Source organism: Schistocerca gregaria, chromosome 4 (genome assembly GCF_023897955.1).
Source record: "Schistocerca gregaria isolate iqSchGreg1 chromosome 4, iqSchGreg1.2, whole genome shotgun sequence".
Lineage (NCBI taxonomy): Eukaryota > Metazoa > Arthropoda > Insecta > Orthoptera > Acrididae > Schistocerca > Schistocerca gregaria.
In genome coordinates this window covers 532,574,025-532,597,492 of record NC_064923.1, presented here as the reverse complement: position 1 = coordinate 532,597,492, position 23,468 = coordinate 532,574,025, and the positions used below count along the sequence as shown (strand labels likewise).

At 41.4% G+C, this 23,468-nt stretch overlaps 1 protein-coding gene across 3 annotated transcripts in view; it reads left to right on the top strand.

The window, feature by feature from the left end:
• LOC126267676 (nephrin-like) overlaps positions 1–22,355 on the top strand; it is a 468,973-nt gene extending 446,618 nt beyond the window's left edge. The window contains exons 13-14 of one of the 3 annotated variants that reach the window (XM_049972976.1): positions 8,351–8,496; positions 21,792–22,355. In XM_049972976.1, coding sequence (XP_049828933.1) covers positions 8,351–8,496; positions 21,792–21,866 — 221 coding nt within the window. In that variant the 3' untranslated portion in view covers positions 21,867–22,355. The remainder of the gene's footprint in view (positions 1–8,350; positions 8,497–21,791) is intronic. The other 2 variants (XM_049972977.1, XM_049972978.1) reach the window with 2 other exon arrangements.
• The last annotated feature ends 1,113 nt before the right edge of the window (positions 22,356–23,468 follow it).

Here is a 23,468-nt window from a genome sequence, read left to right as displayed (position 1 = left end):
TAGTTTCAAAACCCCAGCATGGATAGACGACCAAATATCCAACGCCTGACAATGTGCGTCTTTAACGCAGACGGCATTGTTAATCAAGAGGTCGAGTTCAGAGGACTCATGAAGGAGCTCTCCATCGAAATATGCGTGATGGGGGAAACCCAACTAAAACCGGAATTTAAAGAGACAGTTCCCAATTACGTAAATTACCGTAAGGACAGGCCAACCCAAGGCGGAGGAGTGGCCACATACATAAAAAGAGGGATCCCACACGACCAGCTATTCGTACCAGCTACCAACAAAATCTTTGCAGTGGCGGTAGAAGTAACCACTGCCATCGGACCCCTAACAGTTATTGCAATTTACCGACCCCTACAAGACCAAATAGATGATGTAGATATAGCTGCTATAGGGCAAATTGAATGCAAACTCATAATAGGGGGCGACTTAAGTGCCAAACAACCTGACTGCAATTCTAGAGTAACCTCCAGACCAGGCGCCAAATTGCAACAACTAGCGCGCATCCTCCACTTCGAAACATGGTGTCCGGTCGAGCCCACACATTTTCCAAAAAATGGAGGCAGGCCCCAGGTGTTAGACATAGCTCTCACTAAGAGGATCGTACGATCAGTGCCGCAAAGACAGAATGTCCTCCAACGTTAACCCAGTGATTCCAGAGGTCGATGTGGGAGAATGGGTAGCACTGCCACTGTACCAGACGTCTTACAAACGTACAGAGTAAGAGCGATACCAAAAAATTGTCGCCTCTGATATCACTCACGCTCCGCCACTTACTGCCAAAACAGTAGAACAAGCGCTACAAGACCTAACAGGTACCATCTTGCAGGCAGCAGAAGAGGCCATCCCTCCACAATGGGATGACCCGCCGCCGCTAATACAGCTCCCGGAACACCTGCTTGCCCAAATTAGTCATAAGAACAGGGTGGCAAAAGAGTGGAAGTTCACCAGAAACCAGCTCACCAGGAGGCTGTTCTATTGTCTACAGAGAGAGCTGTAGGTAGCGCTAAATGAGCACAGAAACCAGCAATGGCAAAATCGCCTCAGAGCTCTCAAAGCAGACGTTCACACACTATAGCAAGCAACGAAACAACTCACAAAAAGACTCGCTAGGATGCCGCCACTTCATGGTGAGCGAGGACTGACCTACAGCCAAGCTGAAAATGCCAACGCACTGGCCGACTCCTTCGAAAAGCAGTTTCAAGTGGTAGAAACCCAGGATGAAGAGCATGAAGTAGTAGTCTGTCGTCAACTGGCTGTTAAGAAGACGAACCCACACATTTTGCCCCTGAAGACGTGGCATAAGAAATTAGGTCCCTCCGCGCAAAAATGGCGCCAGGACATGATAGAGTCAACAATCACTCAGTGTAAAACGGCCCACCCTCGGCTACCACTCATCTCACGAACGTCCTCATCGAGATTACTCGCTCCCGCGGGTTACGAGCTTGCTGGAAACTCGCGGAAGCGGTCGCGATACACAAACCAGGGAAAAGCTCTCTATTCCCGCAGCACTACAGGCCGATTTAGCCTCTGGCCAGCTCCAAGAACGATCTATGTGCGCCTCCTGCTAAAACTCATACAGGAATATCTTACCAGAGAACAACTTCTGCTGCATTTCCAATTCGGATTCCGTCAGAACCACTCTGCCCCACAACAGATCATGACAGTGTTTGAAGGAGCCACAGAGGGCTTTAATCACAGAGGCTGCTGCGGGATAGCGCTACTAGACGTAGCCAAAGCTTTCGACTCAGATGGCATAGGGGTCAACTCTACAAGTTACACACACAAGGTTTCTCCGGGAGCACAGTTACGCTGATCAAAAGCTATCTCACGAAAAGAACTTTCTCTGTCAAAGTAGAAAGTGCCAGCCCCACCAAAAGACGAATTTGTGCGGGGATGCCACAGGGATATGTCCTGTGGCCCGTTTTGTACAGTCTGTAAACTGCGGACACACCAACGGCCTCTGTGGTGCACACCGCACAGTACGCAGATGACACAGCCTTCTACACACGAAATGCGGACAAGTACCTGGTCATCCCTAGGCTACAAATGGTTTTAGATGATACACGAACTTGGGCTCGTCGCTGGAGCATCACCATCAACTGAAAAGATGCAGGCTATGCTGATTATCCGGAGGCTCGGAAGGTGCGAACCTCCTCAACGCTACCCTCCCCCCCACCCCTCCCCACATCCTTACCTTTACCTAAACGGAACCCAAATCCCGTGGCGCACTAAGCAGAACTGCCATGTACCTTGGCATAACCTTGGACTCTCGTCTTACGTGGAAACTTAGTCCACAGGAAAGTCTGTGCCAGAATGTCCATCCTGTACCCAATCCTCAACTAGCTCCGTTCCCTGCTCTGTAGGAGTGAATGTACATCAGGCCCTGATCCGGCCAGTAATGGAGTGTGCATGCCCTGTCTGGGGATATGCGGCAAAGAAGCACGTGGACAAACTCCAGAGGCTGCAGAACCGCGCCCTCAGGAGGGATCTGCATCTACAACTCGGATTTCCTATTGATAATCTGCATGCCGCAGCTGGAATTGCACTGCTGAAAGAGCCTTTCCAAGATCTGGCAAGGGCCTTCTTTAAGGGCTCTTCCATATGAGGTAACGTTCTCATCCACTCCCGAGGTCGTTATGACATGTCCTGCGATAAGCAAAAACGCTCAATGAAGATCTTCCACGACTAAGTCGAAGAGAAAATCCTAGTACCCAGTCCATAATCCAGCTCCCATCCACATACTACCAATCATGCCACTAACCTCAGGCAAGTACAAGGCACATACAAGACATTCATAACATTTCACAGACACCAAATAAATCACAGACAAAATGACACACACAAGTACACAGAGGAGTAAAACCCGATACCCTACAAACTCCCCCACACACTTCCCCAAAGAGGGGAAAGTATAAGATGAGAGTGAGTGAGCATTCCGACACTTCGCCAGAAGATGATGGGTACGAAACCCATCGAAACGTTGCGATAAGACGACGCCACCACTCGGCTCATTACGCGAGACGAATTCATCACAGGATAATGACTGTCCAATGAGATGTGAAACCAGGTCTAGAACACGTGATAAGCTAAAACCAATCAAAACTTTAAATTCTTTAGCGTGCCTCATTGTGTCACTCACGATAGATTAACAATGATACACCTGATACGTATGTAGCCGTATAGCATGTGGAGTAGGTGAACTGCTCCCAATGAGCTATCGCTGAACGTGCGGAGCGGCCGTTTGTTTGCATTATGATTGAACTTACTACGAACAAAATGTAATACACTGCATTTGTTGGGAACCTCTAAAAATAGGTAAAATTTAAAAAGAGATATTTCTGTGGGAAAGGTTTTTCTTCTCCATTGCTTAAACTTCCACATCGCAGAGATCGGTTGAAGATCTGTCTCTATACTGTAAAAGCCTGCCGTTACAAAGCTGGATCTTATCACTATATTTACACTCACTTTCTCCTTTTTCTACAGTTACTAGTACTACAACTATCAACAAACTTGTGAATGAAGGCTTTCCACATTCTCATTTTTGACATATTCTGTCCCATCCGTTGCCATAGACACTTCCGTCATCCAGCTTACAGAGCCATCTGCAATAGCATGTCCTCACTGTTTGGTCCACAAACAGCTTTTTGAATAGGGATGTAAGTTTCTGTCCGCCTTTCGTTGCTCTTGGCGAACGCAGTAATTTATGAGCTTTCGCCTATGTGGTTGACAATGTTTTTGGACAGCAGGTTCTTATACAGAGAGAAAAATTAAGGTAACTTTATGTTAAATTGTTCACTGTATTGAAAAATGCTCAACTCAGTCTTCTTCTGCTTGCTAAATCGTTTTCTTGTTTGGCCTTCACTAGCATAATTTGTGGTTTACAGAAACGAATTCTGTAATTTCATGATAAGCATTAGCGAATTAGGTCATGAGCGAATCATATTCTTAAGCATATCTATCAGATCTAACGGTCTACCCATAAGACCACAATCGACAATACGATCAACTCTAGATTTTCCTTCTTTCTTTGGACATATCTTTAATCCTACAAATTTTTATTCAGTTGAAAACGCGTATGTTCTGCACCCAATGCTGGAACAAATTTATCCACTGTTTGTTTACAGAGATTTCAGAGTGCTTCCCTAATCAGCACACAGAATAAAAATATTAGATATAACACCGGTAGAAGAAAAATGGGCTTTTTGTGCCGTCCTTCACCGCTGACAAACAACGACAGACAAGTTCAAAAAATGGCTCTGGGCACTATGGGACTCAACTGCTGTGGTCATTAGTCCCCTAGAACTTAGAACTACTTAAACCTAACTAACTAAGGACATCACACACATCCATGCCCGATGCAGGATTCGAACCTGCGACCGTAGCAGTCGAACGGCTCCGGACTGCACGCCTAGAACCGCGAGACCACCGCGGCCGGCTGACAGACAAGTATTGCATATAAGCCGCTCATCTGTTCTGAATTAGAGCATGGTTTTCTCCATCCCGAAACGACAACCAGCGATTTGGCAGAGAAACCGTTTTCGTGAGTTGTTGATAATTGTCTGTTATCTGTCTTTTATGGTTCACGTTACTATGACTAGAATATTCTGCGCAGATGGTACACTGATGCTATCGATCATGAATATTTTAATCAAAAACTCTATAATGTCATAATCATTATACATCAGTAATTCGTGAGTTCCTATATCAGGTGTATATATACAGGTGTTAAAACCGTTGACATATAAAACTGAATGAAAATTCACATAGTGCGTTATGTCAGAATGCCACAGAGTAATAGTTTTGTTGGCTAGGAAAAGATCTCAGCGTTCAATGAGTAAAACCATCATCAATGATGAATGTCCACTCCGTAAAAGAGATGGAATGGAATTAGGAACCAGGAACTGGTCCTTGAGTTAAAAAATTGAAAAAAAGAAACAGTAAAGCAGTAATTAAATTCAAAAAGAGATGTTGACGGTCCCCATGTAACGCGGAACAACTGCCGAAAACGGGAGTGCCCTGTCTTAAAATGGCAAACTGTCATCACTTTAGCCATTAAAATGTGTTCGTGTTTGTTTATCTCAAGCAACAGACGATGCTAGGAAAATTGTGGGACCTGGAGTGATTGAAGAATTAAAAAAATTAATGATGAAAATTAATAAAACTAGTGTACAGAAATATACCTAAAAATTGCTTTAACAAGTTTTGGAAGCCACGAACGATCGAAAGGAAGAAGACTCTTCTGAAATTCAAACTTACTGTAAGTCAGCATGCTTACGTGTTTTTGTCACCAGCATAATAATAATTGTAGCGGCTGACAACACAAGCTAGGAGGTGTCCACGGTGTGTTACTGGAGATAGTGTGGTGGCTGTCGTCTGGGTAACAAGAGAGTTAACTAAATGCAATAGGCATTCATCTCTGATGCTGATTTTACCAACTGAGGGCTGAAAACTTTGTCTATCCTCACCAACTACTACTCTGCGGCATTCGGCAATAGCTCTGTGTGCCGATTGGCGTAGTACTGTAGTAACTATCTTTTGTCATGAGATTGCCAATCTTATTTATTACATACGAGTAGCCTCTATCTTTGTGGGGTGTATGTGATCGACTCATAGTTTCCTATCTAGAAACCTAACCGCTTTTTCCTTGTTTATGTCTTTTAACGCAGTATTTTAAGAAATATATGAGGAAACTTCGCTTCCTCTTTATCAAAGTACTAATTGATAAAACTTCTGTACAGATATGCACCAGAAAATGCAAATTAAAAGTTGTGGAAACTGTGATTCGAGTCTCTAATCGACTTAAATAAAAACAGCTACTGCTGGCTATTGGACTTTCCACTGAGTTTTATATTTCATCAGTTTTAACACCTGTCAGTCAGTTATGTACAAATATTTCAGCAGTCTAAAATTAGTTTTGTCCCATCCTCTTTTTAGGGATAAGAAGTAAATAATACCTATTAAGCCTAGAGCATCAGAAAGTCGATTGCGTCAGCGCTAGAGGAATTTTTTGTAAACCAGAGACGAGTACATATCGCTGTTTGCAGAGGAAGTACTGGAGTGCAGCTTAGTTTATAACCCCGCATTCATTCAATACATTCTTACATCGACGTTAACAACGACTTACAATAATAGTAAATCCCGGTAACACACCAAGAATTTATAGTAAGTGAATTTTATTTCTCTTCATCAAGTAGTTTGAATCTCGGCATTCCAACGACTTTGTTCTTGTTCCGAACGGTAGAAACGAAGAAAATCTGGATATCCATGACCTCAAGGAAATCAGAACAGCTCCTCTTGAATTCGATTCTCTTTAACTTAACCTACGCACAACATAGATTGGTACTTCGAGATATGTGTCCAATAATTATAGTGAGAACATAAGTTTTCATCCAGGGTGTCACGAAACAGCTTAAATCACTTAATAAAGGCAAGGCTTCTGGTCCAGATTGTATACCAGTCAGGTTCCTATCTGAGTATGCTGATACAGTAGCTCCATATTTAGCAACTATATACAGCCACTAGCTCACAGAGAGATGGGTACATAGAGACTGTAAATTTGCTCCAGTCACACCAATACCCAAACAGACAAGTAGGAGTAGTCCGTTGAATTACAGACTCATATCACAAACGTCGATTTGCAGTAGGGTTTCGGAACATATACTGTATTCGAACATTATGAAGTACCTCGAAGAAAACTATTTACTGACACATAATCAGCAAGGATTCAGAAAACAGCGTTCTTGCGAAACACAGCTAGCTCTTTATACTCATGAAGTAACGAGTGCTATAGACAGGGGATGTCAAACTGATTCCATTTTTCTACATTTCCATACGGCTCTGGACACCCTTCCTCACAGGCGTCTTTTAACCAAACTGCGTGCCTATGGAATGTCGTCTCAGTTGTGCAACTGGATTCGTGATTTCCAGTCAGAAAGGTCACAGTTCGTAGTAATAGACAGAAAGTCATCGGATAAAACAGAAGCAATATCCGGCGTTCCCATGGATGTATTACAGGCCCTCTATTGTTCCTGATCGATATTAACGACACAGGAAATAATCTTAGTAAAGGTCTTAGATTGTCTGCAGATGATGCTGCCATTTACCATTCTGTAAAGTCATCAGATGACCAAAGAAGTTGAAAAATAATTTAGATAAGATATCTATATGGTGCGAAAAGTGGCAATTGACCCCGAATAAAGAAAATTGTGAAGTTTTTCACATGGCTACTAAAAGAAATACACTAACTTTCGATTACGCGATAAGTTACAAAAATCTGAAGGCTGTAAGTTCATCTACACAAATAACCAAAATTGGAACGATCACACAGATAATGTTGTGGGTACAGCAAACCAAAGACTTCTTTTCATTGGCAGAACACTTAGAAGGTGCAACAGGTCCGCTAAAGAGACTGCTTACACCACGCTTGTACGACATATTCTGGATTATTGCTGTGCGGTGTGGGATCCTAGTTAGGTGGGACTGACGAACATCGAAAAGGTACAAATAAGGGGGCTCGTTTTGTATTGTAGCGAAATAGGGGAGATAGTGCCACAGACGTGATACGTGAATTGGAGTGGCAATCATTTAACCCAAGGCGTTTTTTGTTGCGACGGGATCTTCTCATGAAATTTCAATCACCAGTTTTCTATTGCGAAAACATTCTGTTGGCACCCACCTACATGTGGAGAAATGATCATCACGATAAAATATGAGAACTCAGGGCTCGCACAGAAAAGTGTAAGTTCTCGTTTTTCCCGAGCGCCGTTCGAGAGTGGAACGGTAGAGAGACAGCTTGAAGGTGGTTCATTGAACCCCTTGCCAGGCACTTTATTGTGAACAGCAGAGTCATCATGTAGGTGTAGATGTAGATGTCTTTGTTTCTCAACAAAACTTGCAAACATAGTTGTTTCCCAGTAGCCTAGCTATAGATTAGGAGAGCAATACGCTGATGTGCCGGTTATTACATAAAATACTGTTTTCATGTTGGATAAAGTAACAATGTTGCCCAGCGCACAGCCTTTGGACGTCATATGACATTGATAAATGTAATACACTGATATAATTTGAAATTTACAGTCCCTTTGAATTATATTTTGTACTGAAACCATACAAAATTTTAATACGCTACAAAAAGTCCCGCAAATGACTTGAGACATTGTATTAACAACTGAGCACGCTGTTGTCATACTTTTGGTCGCTAATATGTAACAAGAATCAATTTGGTTGTGTTATTATCACCGTCACATTTAAGGCGAATGATATGCCTTATAACAAAAATAAAAGTGTATAGAAATGGTCAAAACTGCAGATAAAAATAAAATATCGTATCTTTTCTTTACAGAAAACGACTACAGGCGGATCGAAAGAGACAAGATCATGGAGAAAGAAAGTCTTTCACGAGCTTTATACATGAATGAAACGACAGACTGCCACACACAAAGCAATGAAGCATTTGAAAAGAGGAGTAACGTAATTTCAGGAAAACAGGTGAAGTATCTTCTCCCATTTACAGTTGATGATTTTACCAGTGGTCTCACTCACTCAAAAGAAAACGAATGTACTTCGGTTTCGCTGAATAACAATGCCCATTGCAGCAGATGTATGAGGATTTTCAGTCACTTATTTCCCACATACTACGTAATGCTGATGCGATCCTACTATTTTCTGCAGACACAGATATTTCTAAATTCGCAAACGTTCTACTGTAGTGATTCTGAGTATGTACATAACACAGTTTTATGACATGATAGAAACTAGGTACTGGTCAGCGGATACCTAAAAAAAGGAAAAATTGGGAAAAGAAGAATATGGAATGTAGAATGCAAATAAATGAGAAATAAAAATTTCCGGCTCTATAATCAAATATATATTTAACAAACTAACCAGAACACAGTTGTGGGTCATTCATGGAGTATTACAATATTTGAAGCCAGCACCTATCTCTGTCCCAGGAATACTGAATCATCAGGCAGTTAATGCGAGATGGAAACAGATCTAATGTGTGATAATGTACCCTGATAAAAGCATCCAGATACCTGATTGGTGATATCAACATGTGGTGTGTCCACCTTTCGCCTTTTTGAGAGCTTTAGGCCTCTTGGGCACACCATCAGTGAGGTGTCTGAATGTATGTGGAGGAATTCATCCTCAAGATCCGAATCCATAGGAGGTAGTGATGTTCGACGATGGAATAAGGGGCAAAGTCTTCATTATGTCTCATCCAAAAGGTGCTCCATGTGGTTCAGCACGGGACTCTGAGTAGGCCCGTTCATTTCAGGAATCTTATTTTCCACAAACCATTGCCTAACAGATGGTGCTTTATTGTTAAGTACTCTAAGGAGACAACACTCTAACCAAAAAACGTCCTGATACCGTAACCTCAGATCGTACGTACTACGCTATTGGCACTACGCATGATGACAGATAAACTCCTCCAGGCATTCACCAACCCATATCTTCCATCGAACTGCCATTGGGTGTAGTGTGATACGTCACTCCAGTTCTCTCGTTTCTATTCATGCACTGTCTACCAGTTCAGGATCGCTGACCTCAGAAATGTGTGGCTCGACCACTGTACCAGTTTCCTTTTAACTCTGTACGCATTGTACCAGCTGGACTGCTGGCAGAAGTTTGGGTCTGACAAGTGATCCCACCGGCTGAAATTTTTACAACCAACCTACGTAATGCTCGTCGGTTTCTGTCCGTCAGTACATGAGATACGCCTGGTCTTGGTTCTGCAGTGATTTTTTCTTAACCTTCCTGACTCAAAATCACACCGCCAACAGTCGACTTGAACAGCTTTAGGAGTTTTGAAATATATCTGATGGATTTGTTACTCGGATGACATCCATTGGTTAGTCCATTCTCGAAACCAATGAGTTCTACTGCCGAACGATTGTGCTGTCACTGCTTCTCTACTAGCAAAACAACACTCCATGCCTTCTTTTATACTGGTGGGTCCGCCTCCCGCATTACATAAGAGTGTGTGGATGCGTTTTAACAGAGAGAGTGTGCTTTCGACATTGCGACAGCTCTTGACAGTGAGTGTTTGAAGAATTAGTCGTTCAGTATCAGAAGCTGCGGAAACTTTGAACTATCTTGATGCATAATATTTGTCGTGTTCCTGTGAAAGACGGACAAGCATTAGTACCGTGTACACACCACTGTTTAGTCACAGCTGGTATCCCTAAGCAGCAAGAGCACTGATATCAAAAGTGTTTTTGAAAATATCTATAGTTAACTGCATGTAGACTAAATGTATGTATCAGTGGTGACCAGAAGGATTCCTTCCGAAGGCCATAATACTCATAATCTTTGTGCCAATTCGTGAGCATTGCGGCAATCATGCCACAGTAGCACCAGGTTGGAGAAAGCAGTTTGGTAAAACACCGTTTCATGCTGCGTGAAAAAGATCGTAACTGCCTACTGCACATCCTTCCCAAATAGGAATCGTCGACCTTCCGAGGACTTTTTTAGGTGACCGAAGGTGTGATAACCGCATTGGGAGGGATTAGATCTTGCCCTCCATGGATGAGGCTGGGCTCGCAAATCGACCGGCGTCTTGTGTCAAATAGCGTCCTGCACAGAACTTCGCGAACAATTCCACGACAGTGGTTTTCAACAGACATGTTGTCCCACAAACATTCTTCATTCTCTGATGGATTTCGAATTGATTCAGTCGTATAGCAGTCTATTTCTTCTCATGTACGAGTACCAGCAGACCTTGTAATGCAATCTTTTCAAGGAATGAAATCAAAAAGAGATATCTTTCAGGTATGGGAGCATCAAATACGTCATAACCCAATTTGGAACCCACGCTCTACACAAAATTAACAGTTCAACTACAATCGCTGTCAGTATCATTACAGCTACTGGTGATATCAATATGAAGAAAGAAAGCGTATTCGTTCACAAATCACTTATGGAACACATTTATTCAGAGATACTTCGGACTAAAGAAATAACATTTTGCGATAAAAAAATTATGTTATCTATTTACTTGACGATCATCGTCCATTCACCTGTTTAAAATGACTGGCATTCTGGTCAATGTTTCATCTTAAAAACAGGATGTTGATGAATGACGTTTTAAGAATGTAGGAGATTGTGGACCATGAAATTCGGAATATTTTCAACAACGAAACAGCCGGTGTTAAAGTTTCTGCAGCACTAAGTAATTCTTATGCATTCAGTAGGCAAAATGAAACACCAGAATACTGCAATCTGGAGAACTGCTATTGCCAAAAATAATCAGCTTACATTCGAATACTATAAACCGAATCTGTAGCTTTACACTATTAGAGTAAATATTCAACGCGATGACGGCCAACTACGTTACATGACGTGCAACGACGAATCGTGTTTTTTCTCACGTTCTGTGAGATTATACGCTGCTCTCTTGTCGAATCAAACGCTGTAAAAATACGCACATAATATTCTGGTACTGTTCCTAATTGGTCTGAGCACACAAGGGACTTTACATAACCGCAGAGGAAAATATCAGTACAGGAGAGGTCAGAGAAGCGCCCTGACCTAGGGACTGGGTTCATCCTTCCAATTACTCTGTGCTTGAAATTGTCTTCGAACTATGCCGTGGCCTGGCTATCATACCTCCTTAATACCATCATGCGGAAACCGCAAACAAACTCACAATTGAAAGATCATATCCTCCATGCGTTCAAGCAAGACATTCTCCAGAAAGTTCAAATAACATGCATTATCCAAACATGGAGTATGATACGTTTTCCAACAAGGAGATCTATAACCATTCCAACCCTAATGTTTACCGAGAATCTCACACTGTAGCTATCGAAATGGCAGGTTCTCCTGTTGATACGAAAATAATTTCATATTCTAGCTACAGTTACTTATTAGCAAAATGTTCCAAATTTCGTCGTCTGCAGATCTCCTGTTTTTGTAAACGTCATTTTAGTTATTAGCACAATGTTCAGAATTTCATCCTTTGGAATCTTCCATATCTTTTTTAAAATATCGATCTGTAGCACACTGTGTACCTATTAATGTCATTTGTGCTTCAACAACTTCTACTGTTTTGAAAAATAGCGCGAAGAGTCGCTGATGAGCTAGGTTGAAGTATGATCTCAACATTCGTTAATGATTTAACAATAGTACAACGTGTCGAGTAGCGATGGCCTGCCGGTGACTAGAACTGATCACCTGGTGCAAGTCTTTTGCAGTGGCGCCACTTCGGATAGTTGCGCGTCGATGAGGATGAAATGACGATGATGACGACGTCGCCAAAAACCCAGACCCCTGAGCGGAGATAATTCCAACCCATCCGGGAATTGAACGCGGGACCCGTGGCATCACAAGCCGGCGCGCTGTCCTCTTTTTCAGCTACTGTGACGGACGATATTTCAGAGAGGTGTCACATATGCAGCATGTACTCAGCACCTGGCAGATGTCCTCTAGGAACGATGTGATTTTAGACATGAAATAATTAACTCCTTGGTAATCATTCCCTTTCATTACACAGGAGAGTGGATCAGGAAATTAATATTTTTTATTAACATACATTTAATATCATCATTTTAGTGTTGCACTACTTTATAGTGGCAAACCATTCAAAAGTATGGCGTACCGCTCTTAATATAAAGGTCTTTGATTTCTGTATGTCCTAGAGTCTTCATTCAGTGGAAACTATGGGATATGGTTCTTGTAACATAATGCAATGGACACAACTTGTATACCAAAGATTTGTATTTAACATCTAACTTCTTCACACCATAGAGGCGCGGCCAAGTTTCGAAAAGTATGGAAACATTTTCGAACTGGACATTTGTGCTGTCGAAGAGATACATGTTGTTCCGACAAAGGAAGGCACGTTATGTAGTAATATTCCATCGACAGAGTTTTCAGCAGAAAAGTAGAACTTTTTCTTGGAATGGAGGTGAAAGAGGGTGGTGGGGTAAAATTAATTGTTGGCTTGGGGTTGTTTTGTCGAAGGAGACCAGACAGCGAGGGCATCGGTCTCATCGGATTACGGAAGGACGGGGAAGGAAGTCGGCCGTGCCCTTTCAAAGAGATCATGCCGGCATGTGCCTGGAGCGATTTAGGGAAATCACGGAAAACCTAAATCAGGATGGTCGGACACGGGATTGAACCGTCGTCTTCCCGAATTAATTGCTGGAATCTTAGGGAATTGTAATTCCGTTAGTAAGAGGTAGCTCGCGAATTTCTCGTTTGACAGTTTTCAATCGTTCTGGGATTAACTCCGCTGGCGCTCTTCTATTTTGGAGAGTATTAGTAAGCCCTTTACAGTGATTCCGGTACCTGTAAGTACGTAGTTCATGTTTAGGTCTCGCTGCCGTAACATTTACGACGCAACCGTGTATCTCACAGTTCCATCGCCTGAGCACACTCCGAGAAATACAAACTAGGCTTTTGTCTGTGTAATCTCGAAAGCTCTGGAGATGCCATCAGCATGGTACAGTAGCTCTTCATTCACAGTCGATATCCCTATCCACGGGTCACAAAGCTATTCCATTGACAATGACATTATGATACGATTGCACGGAGCGAACGTGCTGTCGTACTTAACTTCTTTTTGCGAAACTGTTGATATGAATGACGAAAATTATTTTCTTTATCAGTAGGCATACCACGACACTCGCATAAAATTATTTTACCGAAATGTCATGCAAGCCATCAGTGGGCCACCTGATTACGGGGACTTATCCTTGAGGTAAAGGTCAGGAGGCACCATAACGAGTATATCATCTATATACCCAACTGCTCTCTTTGCTGCATTCTTCCCGTCTAATAATTTCACTATTAGTTACAATGTTATGCTTCAGATTACGTGCAGCGTATTGACACCACAGGACAGAACCTGGTATTTTTCTTACCTACCTTACAAAGCCCAGCTCACCATTGAGCTGTTCACCCTTTGGAATTGTCTTCAAAGTTATCATGTAATCATTTATGCACCTGTAAATCCTACAGAAGTGTGAGCGTCGCAGACTGCTTAGATCACTGAAGGCGTCTGCGATCTCTATATCACTGTCATTCTCGAGTCATTTCGTCTATAGTTCATAAAGCAAAGTTATTACTGTCGTCAACTCATTTACATTTCTGAAACCGGTATTCGCATTGACTAGAACCCATTAGTTCACTGTGTGTTTGCTGTTGGGCACAAAGCCCAAATCAAAGCAATTGATCTGTATGTGTGGTTATCGTGAATGTAGCTTTATCCCTTCTTAAAGATTACTGACGTAACTTCTTTCGAGGCCACCGGCAACCTTCCGAATTGTAACGGCACATTGTTTATGAATGTTAAGAAGTGCGGGCTACAATTTGTAAAACGTTGGGGCAAACGTCAGCCTGACCTGGTGCCTTCTAGCTTTTAAGTTTACCAACATTCGGTATGACCTTTTCCACGCCAATTGACAGAAAAGGGGGAATAGTCATTATACTCTGCCATCTCACTCTGCTTGAGTCGCCAGTACTCTCATTTGTCCTCTTTCGTGGTGTCATTAGGGAGAGGCTTGTGGAGGAAGGTAGAGGGGTGAAGGAGCAGATGACTCACGGGATTGCAGCGATATAACGCCTTCCACAACCTCCGATGTTTTTACTTTCGCACAATCCGTCATTTTCAAAGCACTAATACAGCGAGGGATCTCTGTGCAAGGAAATTTAAAACCTGAGTACGAGGGCATATCGAAATAAAATATATACACGGTAAATAACTAGCGCCACCACACAGCTACAGAAGATTAACGTCAGAAGTGATCGGCAGCGAATAATAACTATCTAAACGTGAGAAAGTAGCGTGAACTCTGTCCCTCTGTTGTATGACAAAGGAGAGAGAATGATCTGAGGCAGAATCTAAGCACAAACGTCCATCTCTGTTTGTAATGCAAGTGGCTCGTTTAATCTAAACTCAGTCCATAAAAATTCTGTCCCTGTATCAGGAAGTGCAACCAGAAACTGTGTGTCGTTCTGTGCCATAGGATGATTAGTGCCAATGAAATGTTCTGCAATCGCATATTTGCTCTCGTCTGTTGTAAGCTTGTGCTCAGTTTGGTGGTCCTCCACGATCCTCGTCGTCTGACCAGTATATACCAAGTAACAGCTCCAAGAGATATTCAGTAGCCACCCGTCTTAGGAAAATTTAGATTATCGTTTGTAGACGCTAAAAGGGCCCTAATTGGTCGAAAAACACACCTCACATCCTGCATCTCCAGAATACAGCTAATTCTTTTGGCGATTCAACATGCTTAAGGAAAAAAGGCTGCAAGCATAGTTGCCACCGACTTATTTTTCACTGGTCGGCCTTTCACTACAACAATTCTGGTGAAAAGAGACTTTAGCAAGGTCGAACTAAACTGACAATCTATCAAGGGTGGACATTAAGTGGGCCTTATGAACCAAGACATGAAGTACAACTTCAAGCTAAGCAGAATAGGTGCAACCATCAGTCACGATATACAAGTTAGTGAGAGCTGGGTGGTACAAAAGTCGTGTCCCAATGATCCATCATTGTTCCTCGTGTCTAATGCCTATAGAAACAGAAAACAGCTATCGTTCTCCATCTCCATCATGAAACGAATATTCAGATGGATTGAGTCCTGACATTCGCAGTTTCATCAATGCAAGCAACAAATGTATCATCTAAATATCTGAACAAAAACGCAGATCTCAGTACCGCTCAAACAGGGCACGTTCCTCGAAATATTCTGTAAACAGATATGGAGTTAAAATGACAAAGGGTGGCCCATCATAACCCCATCTGTTTGCCGCCTACATAACTGAAAAAGCACACAATTATCATTACCACCGACTCCACAGCATGTTCCTCACAATCTTTCATAGATTGACCATAAAAGGTGGCAAAGGGCTCCTCATAGTAAATCCGTGTACTTACAGAACTGCTAATTGAATAAAAATTAATCAGAAGTCACCCTTTGTCAAATGTTTGCTGATTCTAAACTAAACCTTATGTAACTGAGACGAATTAGACAGAGGAACGTGAGAGACAATTAGAAAACTTACTAAAATATCGGAGTAACTAAAACGCAATTTTCCCAATCTGCATAACAAGTCCGCCGAGTTCTTAAAGTGATGTATACACCGTTTTGCTAATACGCTCAACAGAGAAACAGTTTTGCTACTCAATATATCGGAGAACCAAAGTTAGATAAAATAGGCTTAAGAAGAACCCCTTCCGTGTGGGTCTTTGGAAGACCGTTTAATCTGTGCAAGGTAGCATGGGGTTATAACGACAAATCCCAATAGCCTCATACGAGAAGTGATAACTCTTCAGTACTCCGTTAGTCTTTTTCTCAACGCTTTTTGGCGCTTCAGCACTGTGCCTGTGTTACGCTGGATAAGACAGTAAGTACTATATGTTTCGAATGTAATCGCGCTTGCCCACGACCGCACTTCTCTCTTGTCTATGGGTAAAATAACGTATCACAATCCACTCAGAGTGAACGCAAATCGGTAATCTCAGCTGATGTCTTACTATCGTTAGGCGAAAGTGCCCCGTAATTACACATCGTCTTTCCTAACCTCATCAACAGCATTATCCATGAGATATGTGTCAAAAATTTCAATATCTATCGCCTGAGGGGTCATTAGAGACGAAAAACCAGCTCAGAGCAGATAATAAAGGAGAGGAAATCAACTGTGCCCTCTCAAAAGGATCATCCCAACATTCACCTTCAGTGATTCTGGGAGACCAGAGAAAATCTAAATATATTCGTAGATGGCTGGATTAGGATTTGCGCCGCATGGCCTTCCGAATACGAATGCAGGTAGTATCTTTGCGCTTCCTCCGTCAGAAGCTTGCTGAGAAGAGAGACCACGAAATCTCCCCACTTTTTCATCAATGAACCGTTACAGTATTGGAGAGTAATCACAACCATGGGTACCATGAGTTTCTCCGACAGCAGCCTGTGGCGTTGACCACAAACATCGAGTTTCAGGAGACGCCACTTGTGTTGCCATTATTTCGCCTTCTTGCATTACAGTGGGTTCATTTTGTCCTTTCCGTTAGCGTTAATAGCTTTACGTTCTACTCATTCTGTACTTGACATTTCTGATAAATTCATTTAATTGTGCTCCATATAGCTCTCAAATTGGAAAAATATCAAATCTTCATCGTTTTCCTCTGCGTTCCTTGAAGTAACTCAGTAACTAACTGAGGCCTATGATCAATCTACCCTTTACCATAACAATGTTCGTAGAGACTCCATTAGACAATAGATGTCCCTCTTCGATTATGTGTGTCAAACACGCCCACAGTCTCGAAATTCTCTTCACCATATTTTGCGCAAGACTCACGTTGTGGTTGTTGTTGTTGTTGTTGTTGTTGTGGTCTTCAGTCCTGAGACTGGTTTGATGCAGCTCTCCATGCTATTTTATCCTGTGCAAGCTTCTTCATCTCCCAGTACCCACTGCAACCTACATCCTTCTGAATCTGCTTAGTGTAATGACCTCTAGCTCTCCCTCTACGATTTTTACCCTCCACGCTGCCCTCCAATACGATATTGGTGATCCCTTGATGCCTCAGAACATGTCCTACCAACCGATCCCCTCTTCTGGTCAAGTTGTGCCACAAACTTCTCTTCTCCCCAATCCGATTCAATACTTCCTCATTAGTTATGTGATGTACCCATCTAATCTTCAGCATTCTTCGGTAGCACCACATTTCGAAAGCTTCTATTCTATTCTTGTCCAAACTATTTATCGTCCATCAATCACTTCTATATATGGCTACACCCCATAGAAATACTTTCAGAAATGACTTCCTGACACTTAAATCTATATTCGATGTTAACAAATTTCTCTTCTTCAGAAACGCTTTCCTTCCCATTGCCAGTCTACATTTTATATCCTCTCTACTTCGACTATCATCAGTTATTTTGCTCCCCAAATAGCAAAACTCCCTTACTACTTTAAGTGTCTCACTTCCTGATCTAATTCCTTCAGCATCACCCGACTTAATTCGACTACATTACATTACCCTCGTTTTGCTTTTGTTGACGATCATCTTATATCTTCCTTTCAAGACACTATCCATTCCGTTCAACTGCTCTTCCAAGTCCTTTGCTGTCTCTGACAGAATTACAATGTCATCGGCGAACCTCAAAGTTTTTATTTCTTCTCCATGGACTTTAATATCTACTCCGAATTTTTCTTTTGTTTCCTACACGACTTGCTCAATATACAGATTGAATAACATCGAGGAGAGACTACAGCCCTGTCTCCCTCCCTTCCCAACCACTGCTTCCCTTTCATGTCCCTCGACTCTTGTAACTGCCATCTGGTTGCTGTACAAATTGTAAATAGCCTTTCGCTCCCTGTATTTTACCCCTGCCGCCTTCAGAATTTGAATGAGAGTATTCCAGTCAATATTCTCAAAAGCTTTCTCTAAGTCTACAAATGCTAGAAACGTAGGTTTGCCTTTCCTTAATCTAGCTTCTAAGATTAGTCTTAGGGTCAGTATTGCCTCACGTGTTCCAACATTTCTACGGAATCCAAATTGATCTTCCCCGAGGTCGTCTTCTACTAGTTTTTCCATGCGTCTGTAAAGAATTCGCGTTAGTATTTTGCAGCTGTGACTTATTAAACTGTTAGTTCGGTAATTTTCACATCTATCAGCACCTGCTTTCTTTGAGAATGCAATTATTATATTCTTCTTGAAGTCTGAGGGTATTTCGCTTGTCTCATACATCTTGCTCACCAGGTGGTAGAGTTTTGTCAGGACTGGCTCATCAAGGCTATCAGTAGTTCCAATGGAATGTTGTCTACTCCATGGGCCTTATTTCGACTCAGGTCTTTCAGTGCTCTTTCAAACTCTTCACGCAGTATCGTATCTCCTATTTCATCTTCATCTACATCCTGTTCCATTTCCATAATATTGTGCTCAAGTACATCGTCCTTGTATAGAGCCTCTATATACTTCTTCCACCTTTCTGCTTTCCCTTCTTTGCTTAGGACTAGGTTTCCATCTGAGCACTTGAAATTCATACAAGTGGTCCTCTTTTCTCCAAAGATCTCTTTAATTTTCCTGTGGGCAGTATCTATCTTACCCGTAGTGAGATAAGCCTCAACATCCTTACATTTGTCCTCTAGCCATCCCTGCTTAGCCATTTATCACTTCCTGTCGATCTCATTTTTGAGACGTGTGTATTCCTTTTTGCCTCCTTCACTTACTGTATTTTTATATTTTTCCCTATCATCAATTAAATTCAATATTTCTTCTGTTACCCAAGGATTTCTACTAGCCCTCGTCATTTTACCTACTTGATTCTATGCTGCCTTCACTACTTCATCCCTCAAAGCTACCCATTCTTCTTCTATTGTATTTCTTTCGCCCAATCCTGTCAATTGCTCCCTTATGCTCTCCTTGAAACTCCGTACAACCTCTGGTTGTTTTAGTTTAGCCAGGTCCCATCTCCTTAAATTCCCACCTTTTGGCAGTTTCTTCAGTTTTAATCTATAGGTTACAACTAATAGATTGTGGCCAGAGTACACATCTCTCCATGGAAATGTCTTACAATTTAAAACCTGGTTCCTAAATCTCTGTCGTATCATTATATAATCTATCTGAAACCTGTCAGTATCTCCAGGCTTCTTCCATGTATATAGCTTTCTTTTATGATTCTTGAACCAAGTGTTAGCTATCATTAAGTTTTTCTCTGTGCAAAATTCTACCAGGCGGCTTCCTCTATCATTTCTTTGCCCCAGTCCATATTCACCTACTACGTTTCCTTCTTTCCCTTTTCCTACTACCGAATTCCAGTCACCCGCGACTATTGAATTTTCGTCACCATTCACTATCTGAATAATTTCTTTTATTTCATCATACATTTCTTAAATTTCTTCGTCATCTGCGGAGCTAGTTGGCATATAAACTTGTACTACTGTAGTAGGTGTGGGCTTCGTATCTATCTTGGCCACAATAATGCGTTCACTATGCAGTTTGTAGTAGCTTACCCGCATTCCTATTTTCCTATTCATTATTAAACCTACTCCTGCGTTACCCCTATTTGATTTTGTGTTTATAACCCTGTAGTCACCTGACCAGAAGTCTTGTTCCTCCTGCCACCGAAATTCACTAATTCCCACTATACCTAACTTTCACCTATCCATTTCCCTTTTTAAATTTTCTAACCTACGTGCCCGATTAAGGGATCTGACATTCCATGCTCCGATCCGTGGAATGCCAGTTTTCTTTCTCCTGATAATGACATTCTCTTGAGTAGTCCCCGCCCGGAGATGCGAATGGGGCACTATTTTACCTCCGGAATATTTTACCCAAGAGGACGCCATCATCATTTAACCATACAGTAAAGCTGCATGCCCTCGGGAGAAATTACGGTGTAGTTTCCCCTTGCTTTCAGCTGTTCGCAGTACCAGAAAAGCAAGGCTGTTTTGGTTATTGTTACAAGGTCAGATCAGTGAATCATCCAGACTGTTGCCCCTGCAACTACTGAAAAGTCTGCTGCCCCTCTTCAGGAACCACACGTTTGTTTGGCCTCTCAACAGATACCCCTCCGTTATGGTTGCACCTACGGTACGGCTATCTGTATCGCTGAGGCATGCAAGCCTCCCCACCAACGGCAAGGTCCATGGTTCATGGGGGGGGGGGGGGGCAAGACTCATATCGAAGGCATTTCTAAACTGATCGCTGGCAGAAACAGTAGCAGTGGCATTTGTGGTAGACTGGGCACCGTCTATGTTCCTCTTTCCATCGACACTGATTGAACGGATACTCCGTCTCTGTTGCGGAAATCATCTAACAACTGCTTCCTAACTCCTCGCAAAACTTTCGTGATTAGATCACAACCAAAGCGTAATGTACATAAATAATTTTTAGTATTCTAGTGTTTCTACATGTGGCTTTTATGAGTTAAAACATTCAAATACGATCAGGAGGCGATCAGCAAAAGTATATTACCGTATATTTCCGCAACGTCTGTGATCTCTTGTTAGAAATCGACAACTGCTGTATTCTGGTGACATCTAACGAGTACGTTACCTAAGTTACGAGGCTGTACAATGAGTAAGATGAACATAGCTTCCGATATATGAAACAACATGGTATGTACTAGGTAAATGTTTGTTTCTCTAATATACGATAGGCGTATACTAGTCTCTATGCATTTGTACATCTTACAGGTGTCGTTGTTTTAAATATTACTTTACTTCTCCGCTGTTTCTCGTCGAATGCATGAGTTGTAGTACTTATACATTTTCCACTCTTTACGTGGCTGAACTGCAGATGCTTTGGCTGGAATAGACAGCGTCCTGTTGTTGTTTTCTGTGTACATTAGGAATGTAGACGTAGATTACATTCTTTTGAGCTCCAGTGAAGACAAAAATTAAGAACGTGGCTTAACTTGGGAGTACTTAGAAAGCTGCTGAAATATTACACGTCTTTGTCATACATGATACATTGCTTCTGACAAGGTGAAAGAAATTAGACTGTATAAGAAAGAAAATTCATTAAAGGAGCAGAGATAGAAGACATATTAAAGGCTGTATTCTCATGTCTGACACCTACTGTATTGGCAGAAGCAGAAAATACTAACAACAGCTAATGCTGAGACGGCTGAAATACACTCTTGCTCACATTTGCTTACTTTTACCGTTTCTGTATATTTAATGCTGAATGACTGTATGCGGTAATGTCTTTGATGTTTTTAATCTTGTAATAAATAACGTTATCTAAATTTTTCAATTTACTATCAACTGAGTCTAGTTAATGTTATAATCAACGAAATTAATTAATGACCTGTTTCTCCTGCTAGGTACCAATAATTTCCGTAAGCTGCAGTGAGGACAACACTTCGAACCCGCCACGGGTTTCTGTCACCAGATTTTGAAGAAATGTAATTTGGGAAGCAGCTGGGAAACAATTTCCAGAGCAGCGTTTGAAGAACTTCTTTGTTCGACATGGAATTCGTCTCGTTAGCAGCAGAGAAAACTTGGACGATTAAATTTCTCCTTCTAAATCAGTGACTGTGATCGAAAGCGTTATTTCTCAGTGCACGTAGCTATGATGTGCCGTACTGAAAAAAGTGTGTTCTGTGAAAGCAGTAATTTGTATAATATAAGAACCATGGTTTATATTGTCCTGCTGCGTAAAATCTCAGGTAAAAGCCTAAATTTCAAAAAGTTTTGTTACGAAGAGTGAAATCTAAATAAATTTACGACTGTTTTATTGGCTGTCTTTATCCTGTTCCCTGAAAGTAACTAATTTAGTCTGTAATGATATACTTCTGATCCTACAATTTACCTTTCGTCAACAACTTCTGCTCGTTACGTATAATAGGTTTTAAAGCTCTAAGTGATGAAATAAAATAAAAAGCACAGTTCTTAAGATTTTATTCGACATTCGCGTATACATTGAAGCCATACAACTCGAAATCATTTTGTTATTGTCTTACATTTAATTAATCTGATTCGAGATTCTCCCCTAATATGTGTCACTCTCTGTTGGCTTGAAATATATTTATCATTTTGAAGCCTTAGTTTCAAGTCGAGCATCAAATAGAATGCTGAAAGTTGTATTACAATTTAAAATCAAGTTGTGTTACCTGGTTTCCTTTAAAGCGTCATTGACATGTCTGATCAATCTCTAGAGGATTTAACTTGGAATACATTTACCATTGAATATCACTCCAATTATATGAGTTTTTCCAAATTTGTAGTATTTACTACACAAATGAGAATATCTGGTTTTCTTGGGTATTAAAAGCACTGAAATGTGTGCAACAAAAATTAGTTTTGTACGTATATGCTATGTACCAAGTTGATGCGTGACCTAAATCTCATGTCCATATCTCGGCAAATCTCTCTACCCGATTACGTTCTTTCGAGGTCAAACTGAGACAAAAATTTAGCACTTACCCAGACGTCTACCATACTGAGGAAATTCCTTACATATTACATATTCTTGTCATACGTCCTGCATTATTTGCGAAACAATCAAAGAAATTTAGAGAATCGCCGTCGTAGGAAGACAGTTTGTGAACACTATATGCGGTAAGTAACTTTATTTCTACTGTGAATTCGCACTGCCTAGTTATAGCACAGGGCAGAGCTTTGCTTTCGATTACAAAAGACGAGAGTTCGATATGAGGGTCTAGGTTTAAGTTTTATTTTCTTATTTTGTTGTATCCATGAGAGCTTTAAGACACTCTCTTCCTTAAATGGAAGATATTTTATAGCCATAGTTGATTTGAATGTTCTATGTAGTAGTTCTAGGTCTGACATATAACGTATATTCACGAAGCAACAGGAATAAATTACATGACACGTGGGTATGCATACACTTAGACACTGTGACTACGTGGTTTGCGTGCTTGCAAGGGAACCACCAAGAATGAATGAAGCAGTTGGTTTTCTCCTGATTTGGGTGAGGGGTATAAATGAAGCAAAGGAAGAAATAGTGAGCACGGACTGGAATATATGAATCGTGTTAT